General features: G+C 47.1%; 1 protein-coding gene across 2 annotated transcripts in view; it reads right to left on the bottom strand.

The window, feature by feature from the left end:
• LOC144782035 (protein ABHD14A-like) overlaps positions 1-20,968 on the bottom strand; it is a 98,830-nt gene extending 77,862 nt beyond the window's left edge. The window contains exons 1-2 of one of the 2 annotated variants that reach the window (XM_078661165.1): positions 20,825-20,894; positions 14,861-15,037 (exon numbers count right to left, since the gene is read on the bottom strand). Coding sequence is in view for 1 of the 2 variants with exons in the window: in XM_078661164.1 (XP_078517290.1) it covers positions 20,825-20,831 (7 nt within the window). In the remaining variant the exon portion in view is untranslated. Of the gene's footprint in view, positions 1-14,860; positions 15,038-20,824 lie in introns of both variants that reach the window. The other variant, XM_078661164.1, reaches the window with a different exon arrangement.
• Positions 20,969-21,247: the final 279 nt, after the last annotated feature.

Below are 21,247 nucleotides of genomic sequence, written 5' to 3'. Positions count from 1 at the left end.
ACTGTATCCACCAGAAAAAGCGTTTCCAAAGGGAAGTAACTTGTTCTTTCCAGCATACTACATTGTTCGCCCTGCCCCACCCATCATCCACCCCCCTCACATTCCAACTAGCGAATTGGACCACGGCTATACATATACTGAACAGACCAAACACCTTTCTGAAAGACATCTACATTGCCCCAACTTGCTGAACAAACTGAACTCCCCCATCCCCCTGGGCAACACAGCTGGTTCTATCTCCCCCCGAACATAGCACATCAGGGCCTGCTGAGGTCGCACCATATCCCCAAAGGAACAGATTACAAACTGAAAATGACCAAAACAATGTTGTCTTCAGCTTGGCGCCTTTGCTTCTCCCAACTTAACGTACAAGCGACCGAGCAAGCCGCCGGGTGCGAGGACAAGCCTCTAGCTTCCAGTACGTGTCTCGGTCCCTAGAGTGCAGGGATAGGTCTCCCCACCGGTGGTAGCAATTTACAAAAAAGGCATTCCACCCCAGTTTATGCATTATTCCTGTATATGGTATTATTAACACTGATCTGATACACCCCTGTTAGGTTGTACATTCCACTCTCAGCTCGCAGACTGAGTTCGGAATTATATCTTGGGATCCGTCCTCAGAGTCAGGGGCCGGCTCCATTTGCAAAGTTCTGCCCAAGCGTACCCGAACTCTCCTTGGGCCGCCGCCGTGCTCCTCGTGGGTTTTCCTAACGAGCCGGGGCCTGCCCCCAGTCCATCCCACTCTCTGCCAGGACCTGCCAGATCCCAGGCCCAACTCATCTAGCCAAGCTGTCGCAGTAGTCGCAGACTGGAAGAAAAAGGCTTTTCCTTTATGTTCCACCCTCAACTTGCCTGGGTAGAGAAGACTGTACTTCAGCCCGGTGTCTCGTAGATGGAATTTCACTGCCAGAAAGGTTTGTTATTGTTCCTGTACCTTTTGAGTATAATCAGGATAAATTGGGATGGAGTGTCCTTGATATGATGAAGGTCCGTTAGACAGATCGTCCTGGAGGATGATGTCTCTATCTCTTTTGTTAAAATAAGGGGCTTTGATAGCTCTTGGTGGGGTTACGGGGCGAGGCTGTGGACCCAGCGCTCTGTGGGCTCTTTCTACACTAAGATTTAGATAGTCTTTTGGGGGCCAGTTCATTGACAATCCAGTTTTTCAGGAAGAGTTCAGTTGATGGGCCCTCAGCCTTCTCAGGAAAGCCAATAAAATGTGAGTGGTTACTTCTCGATCTTCCCTCCGCATCCTCAGCACGGTCATCCAGATGGACCACCATTTTCTGCAGCAGCACAACCGTGTCCCTGAGAGAGCGGACCTCCTGTTGCATGGTCTCCACATTTTGTTCCATGACTGACACTCTAGCCGACACTTTATGGAAATCGCATCTCAAGAGATTAACATCAATCGCCACAGCATCTATCCTATGTACCATATCTTCCCTAGAGAGGTGAATCGCCGCCATAATATCTGCCAGCGGCGGATTTGGATCTGGGAGACGCTGCGCATCCTCCCCTTTTTCATCCTGGTTCATATTGGACAAGTGGACACCTGAGGGCACGGCTGAACATAGTTCTACATTTTGTTTGTTTGTACTTTATTAGTTTTATCTTTCACCATTTTGGATCTGCTACTGGCCTAGGTCCCTTTGAGAAGGGCAACTTGATGTAACGCAAACTCACCAGTATCTTCCGCTCTAGTCGGCATATGACTGACCCCCCCCCCCTCAGCCTGGCCACCTACCCATACATCCCTCTCTTTTAAGACCAGTTAACAACAGTTACATGTGGATGCATACCGGTTCTGGGAGCTCCAGTACTCAGAGCGCCCCTCTCGTCAGCCAGAACGCTCTCAGCACCCGCTGCAGGTACTCTCTGGGGCCCAGATGCAGACTCGATCCGGTCGCGTCCACCAGTTGCTGTCCAGGCACTAGAGATAGATGATCTATGTACCCTGCCCCGGCCTCTGCCCAAAGCAGTGTGGATCATCCACTATTGTTATGGGGGCCCCATATTACGTTCTCTCTTTCCGTCTGCCACGTGTACATGGCCTGATGCTGACTCCAGGAGCGGGTGGTAGCCCGGCAGTCGCACACAGTACTTCCCTGGTCGCAGCGGATCTTTATAATTCCAGCTCCTCATGAGGGATGCCACGGTGAGGACCACATCGTCTCGTGGATCGGGGCCCAGGTCGCTGCAGCCCAGAATCTTCCTCCCCTTTCGCTTGTCCCCGGACCTCAACCAGTAGAAGACTCGGTTCACCACACCCTGCTTCCCCGCTCGGTAACGCACTGCGGGTATGGTGTCCTCCTCCCGTATCACTGCTTTTTCTGGACGCGCAGGGGGGCCGTTCCAGATCGCGGCACACTTCAGACGTGCCAAACCTCCTTGCTGGCTGCAGGCCGGTCATTGGGGTCTCCCCACTCCCATCTGCCTTCGGTCGGGGTTCGTACGATATTACAGGCTAGCCCACCTGGCACCTATTCAGAGCCCTGTCGCACAACCGGCCCTGGCTTGATCATGGCCTCCTGTTCTCGGGGGTGCCAATATGTTAAACTCTCGCAAATGCGAGACCTATTGCATTGCAAATGCTTGTTTATCTTCAAAGAGCAGCACAGTACTCCTAATTACGGCAAAGGCACCACAGAACTAACTTGAAGTATTGTGCCTGAGGAGAAGGGAACCCCCCACTTAAGCAGCTAAAGTGTCGAGGATTGGCCGTCGGCCCCCCGTGGCAGGAGATTTGGGTACCACTAAAACATTAGCTAGTTGTTTATGGGCGTTTTCTGTCTGCAGCTCTGCAGACAAAAAGCTCATAAATAACACTGTTAGGGGATGCCATGACAGAGAGGCGTGGGAGGTGGGCTGGCATGTACAGGGAAGGAAACATGCATTAAATTTTTTTTTAAATGACAAGAGAACAATGGGAAAACACAGAGGGGGTGAACAAATACAAAAAATTCTACGTTATAGCTAGTCTTATTCCTACACTGGATATTCCAGCCTTAATAAGACCTCGCTTCAGCCATGCAGGTAGAGAAACCTTTTAAGAATCTGATAATAGCAACACCTGTTCGTAACTGTTGGAAAACACATAAGTACAGAGAATACAGTCTCTTATCTGTACCCAACAAAGTTTGTAAAATCAAACCTCGCAAAACACCAACAAAACGATTTAGAAGCTACATTTAACATTCCATCTAAGCATTACAATTCCTATCACGGTCCATTAGTTTAATAATGTGTTTTATTTATTATCACTAAAATTATTATCCCACTGGGGGGGATAGATGTGGACGCTTATTGGGACGAGCGCTTAGAGAGACGCGGCAGCGTCACACAGTGAAGGAAATCAGGAAGTCGGACGGAAGTCTGGCAACAGGGGATGGTGAGATTGCAGCCGCTTTCAGTGACTTCTATACTTCCCTGTATGAGGGGTCCACGCTCGACCAGGCGGCGAGCGAGGCCTTCCTGGATTCTTCCCAGCTACCGATGCTTACACCAGATCAAGCTGCGGCCCTGGAACGCAACATCAGGCCCGAGGAAGTTATCTCAGCCATCTCCAAGCTCAAGCTAGGTAAGGCCCCTGGGCCTGACGGCTTCACAGCCATTTTTTATAAAAACATTTTGCGTACAGATAGCGCCGTTGCTCACTACTCTCTTTAATTCCCTTTCGGAACCGGGCGCGATCACGGAGGATCTTTTGGATGCCACCATTTCCGTGATCCCCAAACCCGGGAAGGACCACTCGACGTTCGCAGCATATCGACCCATTTCGCTGCTTAACAACGATCTGAAATTATATACGGGCATCCTTGCGGCGAGATTGGCCCCGCGTATGCCGAGACTGATTGTTCCGGACCAAGCGGGATTCATTTCAGAGCGGCAAACTATAGACAACATCAAGAGGGCACTACACTTAATCGAGAAAGCCACACGTACAGAAGGGGAATATATGATGCTCGCAATTGACGCGGAAAAGGCGTTCGATCGAGTCCACTGGCCTTATCTGGAGCAGGTCCTGGTGAGGGCCGGTTTGGGAGACAGATTCCGCACTTGGATCTTGAATTGCTACTCGAAGCCATCAGCGACAGTTCGTGTAAACGGCTGCTCCTCGCCCCGCTTCCCCATTGAGCGGGGCACACGACAGGGATGCCCATTATCACCCTTGCTCTTTGCCCTCTATATGGAGCCGCTAGCGCAGGCCGTTAGACTCGCCCCCACGGTCCACGGGATCAAAATGGGAGCATTCGAACATACCATCAGTTTGTATGCTGACTATGTTCTGCTGTCGCTATCCTCCCCCGGAGTATCGCTGCCGGCTTGTGTGGACATCCTTGACGCTTTTGCAGGAGTAGCAGGCTTTAAGGTCAATCTGAGCAAATCAGTGACACTTGATCTCTCCCTGGAGGCGCCCACGCGGGCTTACTTGCAGGGGCTCTTTCCTTTTCCGTGGGCCTCAGAGGCCATCCCCTATTTAGGTATTCAGCTGGCGGCCACCTTACAAGGCACGGTTCGCCTCAACTATGCCAGACTACGGCAGACGGTCCGGTCAGAACTGGGTAGATGGCGACACCTTCCGCTATCCTGGCTGGGCAGAGTGGCGGCTATTAAAATTACGATTCTGCCACAGGTCCTTTACTTGTTCCGTGCCATCCCTATGAAGCCCCCAGAGGGCTGGATCCGTCAGACCCAATCCGAATTAGCACAATTTATCTGGAACGGGCGCCGGCCGCGGATGAAGCTTCGCCTGGCGATGCTGCCTCCTGAGAATGGGGGACTGGGCCTGCCGGATTTGTTGTTGTACTATCAAGCGGCGCAACTGCGGTCATTGGTGGAATGGAGCAAGTGGGAGTCTGAGAAGCACTGGCTCTTTCAGGACCAGGCGGTGGCGGGCCACACACTACAGGAGGTTCCCTTCCTGCGGCGGCAACATCGGCCCCCTAACCTCTACGCCTCGTATATTACGAGGACACCTCTGGAAGTGTGGGACCTGGTGGGTGTCGTGCATGAGCTGACATCCTTCCCATCCCCGCTGACACCCTTTTTGAACAATCCAGACTTTGGCCCTGGTCAGGACACAGCGGCCTTCGCGCAATGGAGCCCGGCAGGATGCAGGGTACTATCGCACATGTACGCAGCGGAGGGAGTTATCCCCTTTGATGCCTTCCGGCGAGAGTATGGTATGCCTGAAGAGGAGCACCTCCGCTATCTCCAGGTGCGACACTGGGCGCTTCATGCACATATCCGGGGCGGTGCAGACCGTGGACTCAGTGAGTACGAGTACTGGCTGATCTCGAGGAAGTCTGATCGAAAGCTCATATCGGATCTATACCGCATGTTGCTAGGCAGATACACACACGTCCATAACTCGGGGAGAGTGAGGTGGGAGAGAGACCTGGGACGCACACTCAGTAATAAGGAGTGGGAGGGCATCTGTTACCGGGCCCCTCACTCAGCTTATCACATGGGCTTGACAGACACCCTCACTAAAATTGCCACGTATTGGTACTATACCACGGAGAAGCTCCATGAGATAGACTGTACGCGCGATGTGCTCTGCTGGCGTGGCTGTGGCGAGAGAGGTACACTGGTGCAATTATTGTGGGACTGTACTCACCTGCAGGGATATTGGAAACAAGTACTGGATGAGGTGGACTCACACCTTGACACGACAATCCCGAGATTCCCTGCTTATGTGCTGCTGGGCTTACCTACTCCCATTACCTATCCTCTGCGCGCCCGTCGAGGTAGACTGATGGCCATTGCCCTGGGCTCCGCACTGCAGAATGTTCTCGCCTACTGGCGGACCACACACATTCCCACCTTTCAGGGCTGGTTGCACCGTCTTTGGAATGTCTTGGGAATGGAGAAGCTGTCCCTAATTGCGAAGGGGGAGGGGGACAAGTACCCAGACTTGTGGCGACCCTTCTTGACTCTTTTAGCCACGGAATTTAGGGAAGTGACCTGTCCCAGATATTTGCGCCTTCTGCGGTTATCGCAAGGGGAAGTAGCGTTAGACGACAGGGCCCAAGTGGACAGAATATGGACCTGGAACAGGGGTGGTGGGTGGGCGGCTTGGAGGGGGGTGGTGGGGTTTTGGTTATGGGGTTTGGTTGTTGTGCTCATCTATAGACACTGCCATGATGCTTCCAGTGGATCTGGCCTGCACGACAGCTGGCCTGCAATGATATTGTGTTCCTTTTGCATTACTGCCGGCTGTCTTCTTGAGTTCTCCTTTTCTCACATGTTATCATTGTCATGGTCTCGTGATGTACGAATAATTGCTTGTGTCTGCTCTTTAATGTCAATAAACAGATTTAATACTAAAATTATTATCCCTGGTTTATTTGGCAGAGAACAGGGCCACTGGGATTATGCCATTTTGCGGTTGTGGTGTTTTCGGCATAACTAAGGTCCATCAACTGCTGGATTTGCCGCACATTAACAGAAATAAACTAGCACTAAGGGAGGCTGACACCGGGGGACAGTCTGAGGCCTGGAGTGCATGCTCAAGGAAGGGTGACTCTTATTACCAGTGGGGAGCTGGAGTGAGAGTCCTGGGAAGGGCGGCGGGAGGGTGTGCAGGAGGTGAAGGGCTGTTAAGGTCAGTTGGGGTGGGGAGCCTGGCGATTGTCGGAGCCTTCGCTTTGACTTAGTGCAGGTGGGTACACAGGCTCTGGTTGATTGGGGGACGGGGCAGTGAATGTTTACCATGCGTGGGGCGTGTGTGGCAGTGGGAGCCTGAGATGTGAGGAGACCCCGTGGATGGTGACGCCAGTTAGCTGGCTGTGAAAAGACGGACAGTGCCACTGTTGGTATGTAACTGCCACAGTCTATTAACACGCGGATCTCATAATGTGCAGTCGGCCCGGCATTTAGGAGGTTTGGAAATGGAGTTGTTGCGGGGGGGGGGGGGGGGGAGGCGGGAGGGAGCTTACCTTCCATGTATAAAGTGCACAATGGCGATTCGATTAAACATGTGCACCTCATATCAGTGCGCCGGGGGTTCGGGGGTGCGGGGGAGCCGCCGCAGGCGTTAGGACACTCACAGGCCCGTGGTGCACATGCCGACCGTGAAGAGGACGCAGAGGCCCGAGAGCACCGCCATGAAGTCCGGCATGGTGGCGATGGGGCGGGCACGGTCCTTGAGACTCCACCGCTGCTCCGACGACAGGAAGCTCGAGAGCCGAGGAGGAGAGCTGCCGCCTCCCGGGTCTGGCCCTCCCCTCCTGGACCTCAGCGTGCCGCTCCCGAGACGGGCTTGGCATGGAGGCGGTGTACGATACAGGAAACAAAGGAAAACTACAAAGAAATATACGTATGGTGTGGTGGAATATGCATGCACCAGCAACATATAACAAGACGCCGTGAGCGTGCACATGGGCTGTCCAGGCGCCCTCTCGAAAGTGAAAGCGTGGCAGAGCGTGAGAGGAGATGCGTGCATTCACAGCGCATGTCTCCTAAAGCGCGCTGTCACAGCAATTGTCTGCAATGGGTTTGGTAAGCTTGTGCACCTCTCCTGTCTCCACTTCGCGAGCTACCCGGCGACAATAAGTCTCGCCACGCGAGCAGCGCATGCGCTGCATCGGTAGCGAGACCTAAAAATGTTTATTGTGATGTCTTGGCAATAGAGCTGTGGGTAAAAACAGGCAAATTAATTTCTTATATTAATGTTCTTGCCACAATTTTCTTAATATGAGGTAAAGAAAAATAAGTGACCCTTCCAGCACTGATAAGATTTTATCAGGAGCAGGAAAATCTGCTACCAATTCCAAATAGTCATAGCTCTAAAAACGGGAAAGAGGGCCACACTTTTTCCTTGAAAACGTGTGATCTCGAGAGATAGAAACTAAATGTGTGTTAGCCTTACAAAGGAACTTGCAAAATAGTTTTCAGGCACAAAAAATGGCAATTGTAGTTCAGTAAAACCTGGGCCCTTAAAATATTACACCTCCATCTCTGCATCAGTGATAATTAAACAAAAACGCTTGTGTCCGGTTCACAATCTGTGCAGCTGTGGATTACCATAAAGTACAAAAGAATTGCGGATCTTTCAGTATAACAAGCTGAGCTACTGTAGTCTGATAAAAACATGTGATCAGAAGGTTATTCTCACTGACACACACCCCAGCAGCAAACCAGTTAATTCCCTGAGTTCTCTCACTGGAACTGTCCCCGGCAACTTCCAGACAACTCTCTGCATTGAGTGCTTACACCTTTACATATTTTACTGACACCGGAGAAAACGACGCATATGTTGCATACACATATTTGCTGCAAGTACATTTACCTCACATATAACCTAACTTGTACCCTGCAGGTTCTAAGCACCAGTGTATTCTTACTTGTAGAGGAACTTCTAAACTGCACAGATACATCTGGCATCAAAAACATTGTGACCTTTAACATTGACATTTAATCTGTGAAAATGCACTGTGTCTGCAATATGTTAAAAAAAATAAGTATTTCCAAATGTTTTATGTTCTCACCTGAGAAACAGGAGTGCATACCCCATGTCAGAAGAGAGCTGCCTTGTAAGGGCCCTACCAAATGTCTCAAAATACTGGGCAATATGTACATAGTCTTGTTCATTATGTGAATTCAATGTCGCTGCAGAGGTCCCGTTTTGCATATTGCAGGTGAGACTATATATGCAGTCTGAGGGCTAGGTAAGGTCTCAATACCACAGTATCAGTAAAAGGTGGGAGTCAGCATACAGGTATAATGTGCATTTTGTAGCTGCTCAGTAGTGGTCTATGATGCACAGTCAAGTCGGCATATAGAGGTGCATTGTGAGAGCCCTGTCAATGTCGTGGTACTAGGATATACGTGCAAGAATCTAGCCACATCATAGTTGAACTACAAGAGCTCAGCAGATCCCTTAGAACTCAGATGCATGTACCAGTACAAACATTGTTAACAAAAACAAGTTGTTTCCAAACTGTGAGCCGCGGCACCCCGGTTGGCTGCCAAAACCAGCCAGGGGCACCGTTGTCGCTGTTGCTGTGCAGAGTCCATTATGAATTACATGCACCAAGACACTCATGGGTATAAGTGCGCTATATAAGTTGTAATAACATAACACCGTCCTCTGGAGTGCAGCCTGGGTGCGCTGCGTCTGGCGCTCACTAGGTAGGGCACTTGGTGCCTCTTAGTGACACACCAGCGAGCAGGAGGCGTTAAAGGAACACACCAGCGAGCAGGAGGCGTTAAAGGAACACACCAGCGAGCAGGAGGTGTTAAAGCAGGCAATCGTCCAGTAACATGCTTTAGTGCGAGTTACCCATTGATCACATCCACCAACAACCTCCCATCCCAAGGCATCAGGAGATCAACCACCAGTTGCTCAACCCGCTCGGGTAAGAGTAATAGTGCATTTTAACACCCAGCGCCATACACACTGCAGAGACCGCCGAGTGTAGGGCTGTCCAATCCCCATATCCAATTAATACCGCTCGTGAGTCAACTACCTCTATGAGACAGCCAAATGGCCAGCTTGCCTTGCGTAGGAAAGGTGAAACCCATAGAGGGTGCGATTCCACAGTTGTTTTATTTTTAATAGTATACCATGCCTGTTTGTTTCTTCTTGTTATTCCGACTTTATTTAATTATTTGCAACAAAATCCTTTCATGTCCATCTTTACATTAAGAAAAATATTTGAACTAGTTATATTAGCTATATTAGACCCTTTTCATAAATCAATCAATCAATCAATCAATCAGGTCATTTGTAGAGCGCACTACTCACCCGTAGGGTCTCAAGGCGCTGGGAGGGGGGGGGGGGTGCCGCTACTGCTCGAACAGCCAAGTCTTGAGCTTCTTCCTGAAGGAGAGGTGGTCTTGGGTCAGGCGCAGATTGGTCGGAAGTGAGTTCCAGGTCTTGGCGGCCAGGTAGGAGAAGGATCTTCCTCCTGTTGTCGCTCCTCGGATGCGGGGGACGGCGGCGAGGGCGTGGTTGGTTGATCTGAGGAGGCGCTTGGGAGTGTAGAAGTTGATCCGGTTGTTGAGGTAGCTCGGGCCTTGGTCGTGTAGGGCTTTGTGCGCGTGGGTGAGGAGCCGGAAGGTGATTCTCTTGTTGACCGGGAGCCAGTGCAGATCTCTCAGGTGTCCGGAGATGTGGCTGCGACGGGGGATGTCGAGGATGAGTCTCGCCGAGGCGTTCTGGATCCGCTGGAGTCTCTTCTGGAGTTTGGCGGTGGTTCCGGCGTAGAGGGCGTTGCCGTAGTCCAGGCGGCTGGTGACGAGGGCCTGGGTGACCGTCTTCCTCGTCTCGGTGGGGATCCACCGGAAGATCTTACGTAGCATGCGCAGGATGTTGAAGCATGACGAGGAGACGGCGTTGACTTGTCTGGTCATGGAGAGGGAGGAGTCCAGTATGAAGCCCAGGTTGCGTGCGTGGTCCGTCGGTTTGGGTGCGGTGCCCAGGGCGGGGGGCCACCAGGAGTCGTCCCAGGCGGAGGGCGTGGAGCCCAGGATGAGGACCTCCGTCTTGTCTGAGTTCAGTTTCAGGCGGCTGGTCGTCATCCATTCGGCTACGTCTCTCATCCCTTCGTGCAGGTTGGCTCTGGCGGTGTCGGGGTCGTTGGTCAGGGAGAGGATCAGCTGGGTGTCGTCGGCGTAGGAGATGATGTTCAGGTTGTGTTTGCGTACGATGGCCGCGAGGGGGCTCATGTAGACGTTGAAGAGGGTGGGGCTCAGTGAGGATCCTTGAGGGACGCCGCAGATGACTTTGGTGGCCTCTGACTTGTACGGTGGTAGGCGGACTCTTTGTGTTCTTCCGTCGAGGAAGGAGGTGATCCATAAATCTGCTCCAATTAGTGAACTCTATTGTGAAAGAACGCAAAAGCGACACGTGCATAACAGATGCTGATAAAATGGTCATGGGTTGGTGCTTAGTGAGGAGAAATACACTGACTGTTCTTTTACCTGATGGGAACTAGTGTACCCTTTAGATGAATCCTCAATCATAGGATTAGGTGGGCCCACGCATCTGTTGTCAGGCCTCCCAGGTAAAGCCGCTGCGGTTAGCTCTCGTGCCGGTCCTTTGTCAACATGCCCAAAGGAGTGGCCCTGCACCACGATCACAACCACATAAACTGTTGCCACCTGTGTTAGCCCACACGCCAACTTAAACAAAAGCGATAGCGCTCTGTAATAGAAGCCCCCCAAAGAAGGCACAGTACGCCTGTGATGAACCTTACGAAATTATATTTGTCCCATCTAAGAAGGAGTACTTGTGTGGGTGGGGCGCATTTACACCAAGTTTCATGAGGTATTGCAATAGACTGTTATGGTAACATTTGTATCCATATGTTAACTCTGTTTGAACTTGTATTTATGTTCCATTAATGCAAAGCCTTAATTCTTACAGTGAGTGCTCTAGGGCAATGGTTCCCAAACTGTGCGCCTTGGCAAACCGGTTCCCCAGGCTGGATGTGTCCAGCTCCAGGCTGAGCACGCATGAACAGCAAACAGATGCAGTCACTGCATGACCCAAGAGCACACAAATATTGTGAAAGAAGAAAGTAGACATATCCTTGCACTGTACGCAATATTCTCCAAACCTTCATCCCAATTATTTTCAGGGATTAAAATAGAAGTACCACAGAGGATGGGCTTACACGACCTCCCACCCGGTGCAAAAAAAGTAACGTAATGGGGAGCCGCGGCAAATTGGTCATGGGAGCCGCAGGTCGAAAAGGTTTGGGAACCAATGCATTACAAGAACCAAGGAGATTACTTAAACCTGTGCACATGGGTCAAAACAGAGGTAATTTGTAAGATCATACCTCAAGAAAGAGTACAATTTTCAGAGTTATAGCTCAATTTAAGAAATGAGAATGCCTCAATACTCGGAGTAAGTATAACCACAATGGGGTAACCCTGTGTCCCTCAAAACCTGGGTACGTACATGAGAAGCTACAATGGTTCTGTCGGGAAAGATCAATTAGTTTACAAGTAATAAATAAATCATAGAAAAGCACAAATATTCAATGCTGTTGGAACACAAAAACACTGGCAAGTAAGTGCCTGCATAAGTATTACTTTATGTAAATTAGAGCATTCACGTATATTTACAGATATTTATAAGGCTGTCAATATTAAATTAAATATTGGAGTGACATATATTATAGTGACAATGGGTGCTCAGTGACAGTGGTGCAGTGCATATCATATATACAGGGTGAAATAATGTACAGGTTATCAAGGGAAATAAAGCTAAAGGTGGTCAGAACAAAAAAGAAGACAATATCTCTAGTGAATAGCACATTTGATTTTTGTTTTGAAACCAAGAGACTTGATAGAGCTGAGCCATATATTATCGTTGACGTTTCGACCCTGACAAGAGCGTTATTGAACAAGTGTCATGGGGGGTCTTCTTCAGGACAAGGGAAAAGAATGACAGCCCAACATGGGGTGGAATCCTTTGGGCGTCCCTCGTTGAGTGAAGGCTGCCAGTAGGTCTGCACATGTCAGGAAAGCTCTAGAATACAGATATACTTCGTTTAATGCAGTCTTTGAGATCTAAGCTTGTGGAGTCATTGGCGGGCTGTTAACGGGTAATCTGCCGGTTTAGGAGGCAAAGTGAATTTAAATCCCCAAAGGTTGGCCAGTCATCAATCCTGGCAGCAGGAAGAATCTTTGGCGAACAGAATTAGATGTGCAAACACCGTAATGGAAGCGGTATAGCCGGCATTACAGACCCTGCTATTGATCAAAGAAGATAAGTATTGCACAACAAACAAACACTATAGAGATAGAAATTATTTTTATACTGGTCACAAATTGTTTGAGTCACTGTGCAGGACATTCCATATATATTCTGTTGACCACATTGTTGGCATATGCCACTATTGACAATTCTCTGAGAAATTCATTGCTGACTTGCAAATCTTATTAGAAGGAAGTTGTGGTTCCATAATCACCAATTTGCTTAAGGACTACAGACAGACCCCCATGTGAGGATTTGAACCTCAAATATTACAAATACCCTTCTTTGGACTCCTAACAACGGCTTTCTATATAATGAATAGAGAAAGTGGAGACGGTCTACCTGAAGAAGACATACAAGCCGAAACGCACGTAGTGTTTTCATCTACCACCAGCTCTCAAATTGTTTGAGAATCTAATTATTAATTGTCTCTTTATTTAAATGTTTATGTTTTGTGATGGTAATTGTACTTTTCATGTTTATGTACGTCTGTAAGTTCTCTAGAAAGGTGAATTTGTTTTTCATAGACCAATAAGTGTATTGTATATGTGGATCAATAACCACTGAGATCAACAAATGTACAAAATACCACAAAATATGAATTTGATACTTTATGTAAATATTTATTATACAAAAAATATATATTGCCTTCAAGTAAATGAAAAAAAACAATTTTTTAAGTTATTTGTGGAAATAATACAGACTTATGGTCATGTGTATATATTATGGTTAGTGCACTTGAACGTATGTTTTTCTATGTGAATTAATAGCCTGAATTGTGGTACTTCAATTTAATTTAATACCTGTTCTTAGCTTTAGTCTTTACCCTTTGTGTCCTACTACGTAGGAGTCATATTGGAAACAGTTGCCTTCCAATATTTTACTTGTTTTATGGTTTTTAATTCTTCCTTTTTTGTTTCAGTTTACTTTTACTTTACCAGCAAGACCCAGGGAACAGGGAAGCCTGTCCTCTGAGCCTGGGGTTACTGGACCCGTGTCAAAAGCTCATGTCGATTTGCCCAATTATTTTTGCTTAGCGCTCTCAGTGTGCTGGGACATGCCCACCTGAATCGATTGACCTTGAATGGGGGGGGGGGTTACTTAAAGACTGCTAAAGCGCATCTGCGCAGAGGGTGCACCGATCTGCGCCCGTCCTTGCTTGGTCTGCGCTCAGCGCCAGCCACCCTGCACCTTTCAAGCGCGAAACTAGATCCATTATTAGCTACTCCAGGTCTGAGCTATATGCACTTAACATCGGACGTAAGGACACAACTTCTATGTGCCTAACTTTCTATGAGTCCCTGAAACTATCCTTCATCTACCACAATTGTAAGGTTTATCCACCTAAGATCGAACATCGGGCAATCAAGCCCTGTATGTATCACAAACCTCCAAGTAACGGTAGGCTTCATGTTAAACCACCTCGATGTATCCTTTTAAATGCTAGATCATTAGTTAAACATTGTACAGAATGCACTGAGTTAAGAGACACATAATATAGCATTGGCATCTATCATCGAATCGTGGACGGAAGATGCTTCGGGGCCAGACTTTATTACAGCTACACCACTTGGTTTCTCATGTCACACTTTAAATAGGCCCAGTAAGAGGGGGCCTAGCGATCATCTATCATAGTTCGTTAACTGCAGTATTTCAAACAGTCGCTACTTCCGCCTGTGAAGCACTGTCTTTCTGCTTTCTCCTCTCGCATCATCACTCCTTTAAGGGTATTTTACTTTACAGACCGCCAGGCCCAAAGAATGCATTTTTGGCTAATATTGTGACCCTATTAGAGGATGGGCTCTGTAACGATAATTTCACCATACTTGGTGATATTAACTTTCATTTGGAATCATCTACTGACGCAGACACTGCTACCTTGCTTGATGTTATGAGTAGTATAAGACTAACAGCGAATACAAGGCCCTACTCACGCCGCAGGCCATACCCTGGATGGCATTTTTTCAAACCATCCACTGTTAGCCTATACCGGCTCATGGACACTCTCCTGGACTAATAATTTAGCAATCCAATTTAAGCTGTTTCTTCCAGACCAGCATTGTGTACGTTAGGTCTCTAAAAGACGGTCACGTTGCGGGCCTGGAACAAAATTAAGGGATCTGAGTTAGAAGATTATCTTACCTCTACTATTCGACCGCTACCCGTGGAGATAGAGGAGGCCACCACGTGGTACACAGAGTGGGTTGAGGCAGCTTGCAAAACTCTAGCACCCAAAAAAAGATTACATTCTGAACGCTTCCAGCCTACAGCTCCATGGTACTCGGAGGAACTCAGGGAACAAAAACTCATCTGTAAATGCTTAGAACACAATTCGAGAAGGAATTAGAGACGTAGAAAAAGAGCACTACAAACAAAGTCTTACTGTATACAAAAAGGTTCTACTTAAAACAAAAAAAAACATTTTTTGCAAAGGAGAACTTTTTATGACTGTATCTAGATTAGCCTCCCCATGTTCGCCTAAAATGGCCAGCAGCCAATCTCTATGTGAGAATATTGCTGCTTTTTTTTTTTTTTTTTACAGAAAGTAGAACAAATCTTGTCCTTTAACAAATCCTTGCTGGCAAAATGGAGGCCCTATCTATTTGGGGTAACCCTAACACGGACCCTCCAGCTGTCTTGACAGTTTGCCCTGCTTTCTAAGGAACACACCTTGGATTTACTTTCTTCCGTTAGATCAGGCTCCCCTTACGATCCTTGTCCGGCATCAGTGATTAAATTAGCTCCTGAACCCACTGCAGATACTCTTACCTCTTTATTCAATGCCATGTTTAATTCGGGTTTTTTCCCTAAAGCATGGAAGAAGGCATTGATCCTCCCGTTGCTGAAAAAAGTAAATTTAGACCCCAATAATACTAATAATTTTCAGCCTATGTACCAGCTTTCCCTTCCGGCTAAATTAATAGAGAGGGCCATAAATTTGCAGCTCAGTAGTTTCCTACAGGAAAATCTTATTTTAGATCCAACACAATATGGCTTTAGGGGAGGCCACAGCACTGAATCGGCGCTTATTAAATCGACCGTAGAAATCAGGGAGGCACTGGATATGGGAGTCAATGCAACTTTAATTATGCTGGATCTCTCTGCAGCCTTCGATACGGTCCACCATGACCTTTTGCTGGACTGTCTGTCAGCCTGTGGCATTCAGGGCAAGGCTTGGAGGCTACTGCGATCCTTTCTGACAGACAGAACCCAAACAGTGGCCTTTGATAAGTTTACATCTAAACCCTTTTCTCTCCCTCGTGGGGTCCCACAGGGGTCTCATTCAGCCCCACTCTTTTTAATGTTTATGCCTCAGCTCTGGGCCCTTTGATAGCGATCATTTTGATTTCACCTAACTTCTTATGCAGATGACACACAAATAGTGGTATCTCTGCTTCCAGGCAAGGAATCAGAGAGCGGTAAGAGGTTTCATAATTGTATGAAATCGTTCAGGATGGGGATGACGCAGAATTGTTTGAAACTTAACTGAAACAAAACCGAGGTCATCTTTTTTGGAAACACTGCTAACTTCTGGTCACCTAGGTGGTGGCCGAAGGAATTAGGCACTCTCCCAAAGTCAGGCAGGAAAGCAAAAAATCTGGGAGTAATAGTTGATAAGCTCACCTTCAGGGATCAGGTAAATGCTGCTACTTTCTAGCAACTCAGAATGATAAGGAAAATAATGCATCTTTTACCTCAGAATAGTCAACGCATAGTGATAATCTCCCTTATTTTATCAAAACTGGATTACTGCAACGGCTTGTATCTCAACATCCAAAAGCAACATTTTAATAAATTGCAACTGTTGCAGAATGCAGCAGCTACGCTGCTCGCCGGTATCCCTAAATTTCCATTAGTAACTAAAGAAACCATAAAGCATCTTTGGGTGCAAGTAAGGAAACAGGTGTGATTCAAATCCCTTTGCACTGCCTTTAAAGCTCTGCATGAAGGAGGACCAGACCATATCAGACATTGTTTTAGTTGGTACACTCCAAAGAGAACTCCTTGCTCCTTAGGAGAGAAGGTGGTGATATACCGCCCTTTAAAAAAGTCAACTGGTGAGGCAGAAGCTTTGTTACCTGTCCCTCCAGGGTTTGGAATGAACTTCTATTCCATATCAGAGCCTCCCCTGATTTGATGTCTTTTAGAAAGGCATTGAAAACATGTCTTTTTAGCATTTAGTTTGTATGCTATCCTGCTATTCAACTGTTTGAGCTAAGCACCAGGACACCATTGGGTAACCGTTGTGCTCTATAAATGTATATAACATAACATCTCAATGCATAGTGCAAGTCTAAACATGGGACAATCGTGGCTCATGGGCCTGCATTACACACTTTCACCCTACAATACCTGGATCCCAAGGCATAGATATCTGGTAGCAGGGTACCAGCCTGTAGAGCTGAAAAACTACTTCTAGAACAGCTGACATTCAAGAAAGAATGCACTGTGGCTCCATCCTTTTCAGGGAGTCCTACCAGAAGTTGGAATTCTTTGCCTCTGGGCTCACATCTCAATACATCGCTCCTGATCTTCAAGTTCGAACTGACAGCCCCTCCCTTTGTAAGATACTTTAATTAATTACTCTTTTGGTACCGCTTACCCGGTTTCTGTTGGACACTCAGTTCCTCCTGGTGATTGCTCTCGATTTAGTGGCCCTCTAATTCTCTCGTTCTCTACCTACCCCTTGATCCTTAACTCAGCACTATCTTCTGATATGTGATGCAAATGTTGCCTTGTACTACTGCTTATCATTGACTTTGTGTGATACTTTATTTAACGTTGTACCTATTTTTATCTTGTCACTCTACTTGTATTGCTGGTGTAATGTATTATTCATATGTAAGGTGATGCTTCTATTGCAAAGTTCTCTAACATCTTTGGGTAATGCCCACGCTGTATAAAAACGTTATAAATCAAAAAAATTGACTTACAATCACAACACTTTGTATGTAACCGAAATTTAGTACAACGTTTTTAAATTTCATAAGGTGGCATGAAAGAGAACTTCTTAAAAGATAAATACAGTTTTACGAATGAAAAATCCTCAAAAACACTTTCTGTTCCAATATCGTTACCACATGTACTGGCTTTACATCTTATCTAATGGGAAAAGATAACAAACTACTCTCTAATTGCATGCTTAGGGGGTAATGAGTGTGGCATCTTAAAACCAAGCTGATTTGAGGTACTAGCAGGCCCGGCTCCAGGAATTTTTATTTGGGTGGGCGAAGGGTGCATTTGGGTGGGCCACTGCGGATTCAATTTGTCGCATATTTGTCTAGGCAGGTCTGCTTCAGGGCCCTCCTTTATCTCTTATTAGTCTTACAAGGCCCAGTAAAACGCACTCTTTTCCAAATCTCTTTCTAAATATTATCACTCTCAAAAAGTTTTTTTTCCATGTAATGTCCCTTTGATGGGAAGAGGGGGTTTCTGAGGTGGGAGTATCAGGCAAGTGACACTTCTCAGGCTCCCTCTGTGCGAGCCTTCAGGGATGATCCCTCTTCATTACTACCTCCACATGACCCTGGACTCTGCAACGCACTCCCTTACAGGCATGATTATCCACTACTCCTCTCCAGCGCACCTTATCTCACAGCTGGCCTTGGGCCCCAGCCCCATATCAGGCACCATCTGGCTCCACTTTAATTTTTACCGGTAAAAACATTAGTAAAATCACCTTCAAACTTAAAACATTGAATATAGCAGTAAACATAGCATGCACTTTAAAGTATGTTCCACAGTAGCGCTTATGACCCGACTGTTTATTAAATAAACAAAACAGAAAGGCAATGGCTGGGCCGGCTTCACCGCTGATGCGGAAGTCTTTTTTGGTGCTGCACCAATAACCTCTTTCTCCGTAAATACCTTTACTACCACCTTCCAACAGTTCCGCTCATTCCTCCATGCAACCCCTATGGACCTCCTCCTCGGATTCCTTCACTGCCACACACCACAAGTGCCCCTCATCTCCCCATAGCCCTTCCCCCTCATTGACCTCCTCCTCGGATTCCCTCAGTGCCACACTCCATCAGAGCCCCTCATCTCTACCTAGCTCTCCCCTCCACCCCATGACCTCCTCCTCGGATTCCCTCACTGTCACACACCACAAGTGCCCCTCATCTCCCCACAGCCCCTCCCCCTTATGCCCTCCTCCTCAGATTCCCTCACTGCCACCCTCCTCCAGTGCCCTCATCTTTACGTTGCCCCTCTCTCATATGCTTTAATTTGTTGTATAACGCTACTCATATCAGCGTCTGGGGAAACACAACCTTAGGATTTAAAGAGTATTCCATGGGGGTCAGCTTTACTGATAAAAATGTATATCTGCCCAAACATACTCATTTTAGCAACATTAGAATAATGAGAGACTGGGGAAGTTCTAACGGTATCACAAAACAAAAAAAGGGAAGTTCTAACAATAACATTCATGTTTGTATGCAGCTCTTCGATGACAGTTCATTGGTCACTGTCCTATGTTAGGATTGTAACTTATAAACTGCAAGTGGCACAAGGATCTCTGTGACAAAGGCAGTGACCCACTGAGCTATCCACATAAAATACAGTTCATCTGCATTTAAAAACTGCTAACAGACAAATGATTGCTCTCCAGCAGGATCATTAATCACCAGTGTTATCTGGGCATTTTGAATTGTCTTATTGTTGTGCTTGTTGTGCTGCATCGGCCATGATAATGATAATGATAAAAACTGTTTAAATTAGGCACACAGAAAGTATGTGTCCTGCTGGGGCTGTGCAGATTTTAAAAAGAAAAAAGTTTAGTAAAACATTCTCTTACCTACTCCATTAGTCAAACTTTGTGTCACAGCCTGATGTGATAAGCCCTGCAGGGGTCAGGAAAGGTTAATAGTAATAAACAAACTTTTCTCCTGCACTGCATAGAAACGAAATATCCACGCAGCAGAACAGTAGGCAAAGGTTACCTTTGTCAAAGAAAGGATTTGTCGCCTTTGCCGCCTTTGCCGTGTGGAGATGAAGGGGTGAAAAAATAAACAAAGCCTCGGTCACATGTAAATGGTCTTTTAATGACCTGTGAAGTACTCTGGTGCGATCATCTCAAAAACTGTCTATGTGTGTGTGTGCGCGCCCACGGGAAGCTGTCTCAGCCCCGGCGCGCACACACACACAAACAGACCTTTGATCCCAAAGGCGTTGGGGCCTGCCTTCAAGTCCTCACAGCGAGGGCCAAGGCTCCCGTTTGGGTGGGCCAGGCTCATGTTTGGGTGGGCCCGGCCCACCCGGCCCACCCGCTAGAACCGGGCCTGGGTACTAGTATCATATTTGGATACCCCTGAAAAAATATCCCATATGATGGATTGTGCAGGGGTAGCAGTAGATACATCAATGGAATTAAGCGGCAGTGTAGGCTAAACTAGGCGGCAATAAAAAGCAAAGTATGCATCTCTTTTGTTTCTTCATAGTATTTCTTCATTGTTTTGTAATTTTTATACATGCTAATACAGTCTGGGGAAAGATTTCACCGAATTAGTACCAGTTTAACAACCAAATACAGAAATAAGCAACTGAAAAAAAGACAAGATGATTTTTAAAGGACCTTTCACAGCGTGCAAACATACATCGTAATGTTTTGAGTAACTATGAATCCGTTTGAGCTACAAACAACATTTGTTAGCTAAAATCTCAAGATTATTTAGCAGATGTTGGATTACATGGCAAATGTTACAAACCCATAAATGTTAGGGGAAAAAACAGCAGTGGAATCGTATAATTCCAGGGGCCCTGCACATAAAACATCAAGACTTCTCTTTTAGCACTGTAAAAACGGGCAAGCAGGTGTGCCTCTAAATTATAAGGATGGGCGGGGACACACTTGTTGGAGAATATATATGCCATAGTATTTATGCACTAGCGTGCATTCTAATATTACGGGAGGGGCATTCTGTGAGCCTTCTCACTAATCGCATATAATCTCATTGGAAGGATGAGGCAACTACGAGGCTCGTAGTCGTATGGAAAGGCAAGGTACTCGGGTACCTATGAACCGGCATGTAGCGCGGTAGAGTGGGTGCACCCCACAGGGCAGTTAATAAGGGGAGGGGCTCCAATGGCAAAGCATCTCCTCACCAGGCATTACTGCGGTAACGTAGACTCCACTCCTTCTGCTTCAGCCGCGGTCTCGGACACGCCTCCTTTGACATCACTTCCGTTGTTCCAAACTTCCTCAATTCCGTGGATTGACTCCAGCGAGATCTGCAACTGCAACTGGAACCCTAGTAAGTATTACGACACGCATCCGTTGACATATTAGGGGCTTATTTACAAACTAATTGCGCCGCTGGTGCGTCACTTTTTCTCACATAGAAAGTGACGCGACGGCGTAAGGGGGTTGTAAATAAACTTCTTGGTTTCAAAGGAACGAAAAGCGGATTTGCAACAAAAAAAGACCATTATTTTAATACGTTGTGAAATAATACATTCTGTGTATGTGAGCGACCCATCATTTTGCAGATAAAATAATTGCATATTTAATTATGTGGTAATATTCTG

Source organism: Lissotriton helveticus, chromosome 9 (assembly GCF_964261635.1).
Source record: "Lissotriton helveticus chromosome 9, aLisHel1.1, whole genome shotgun sequence".
NCBI classification, from domain to species: Eukaryota; Metazoa; Chordata; class Amphibia; order Caudata; family Salamandridae; genus Lissotriton; species Lissotriton helveticus.
This window is presented reverse-complemented; position numbering and strand designations above follow the sequence as displayed.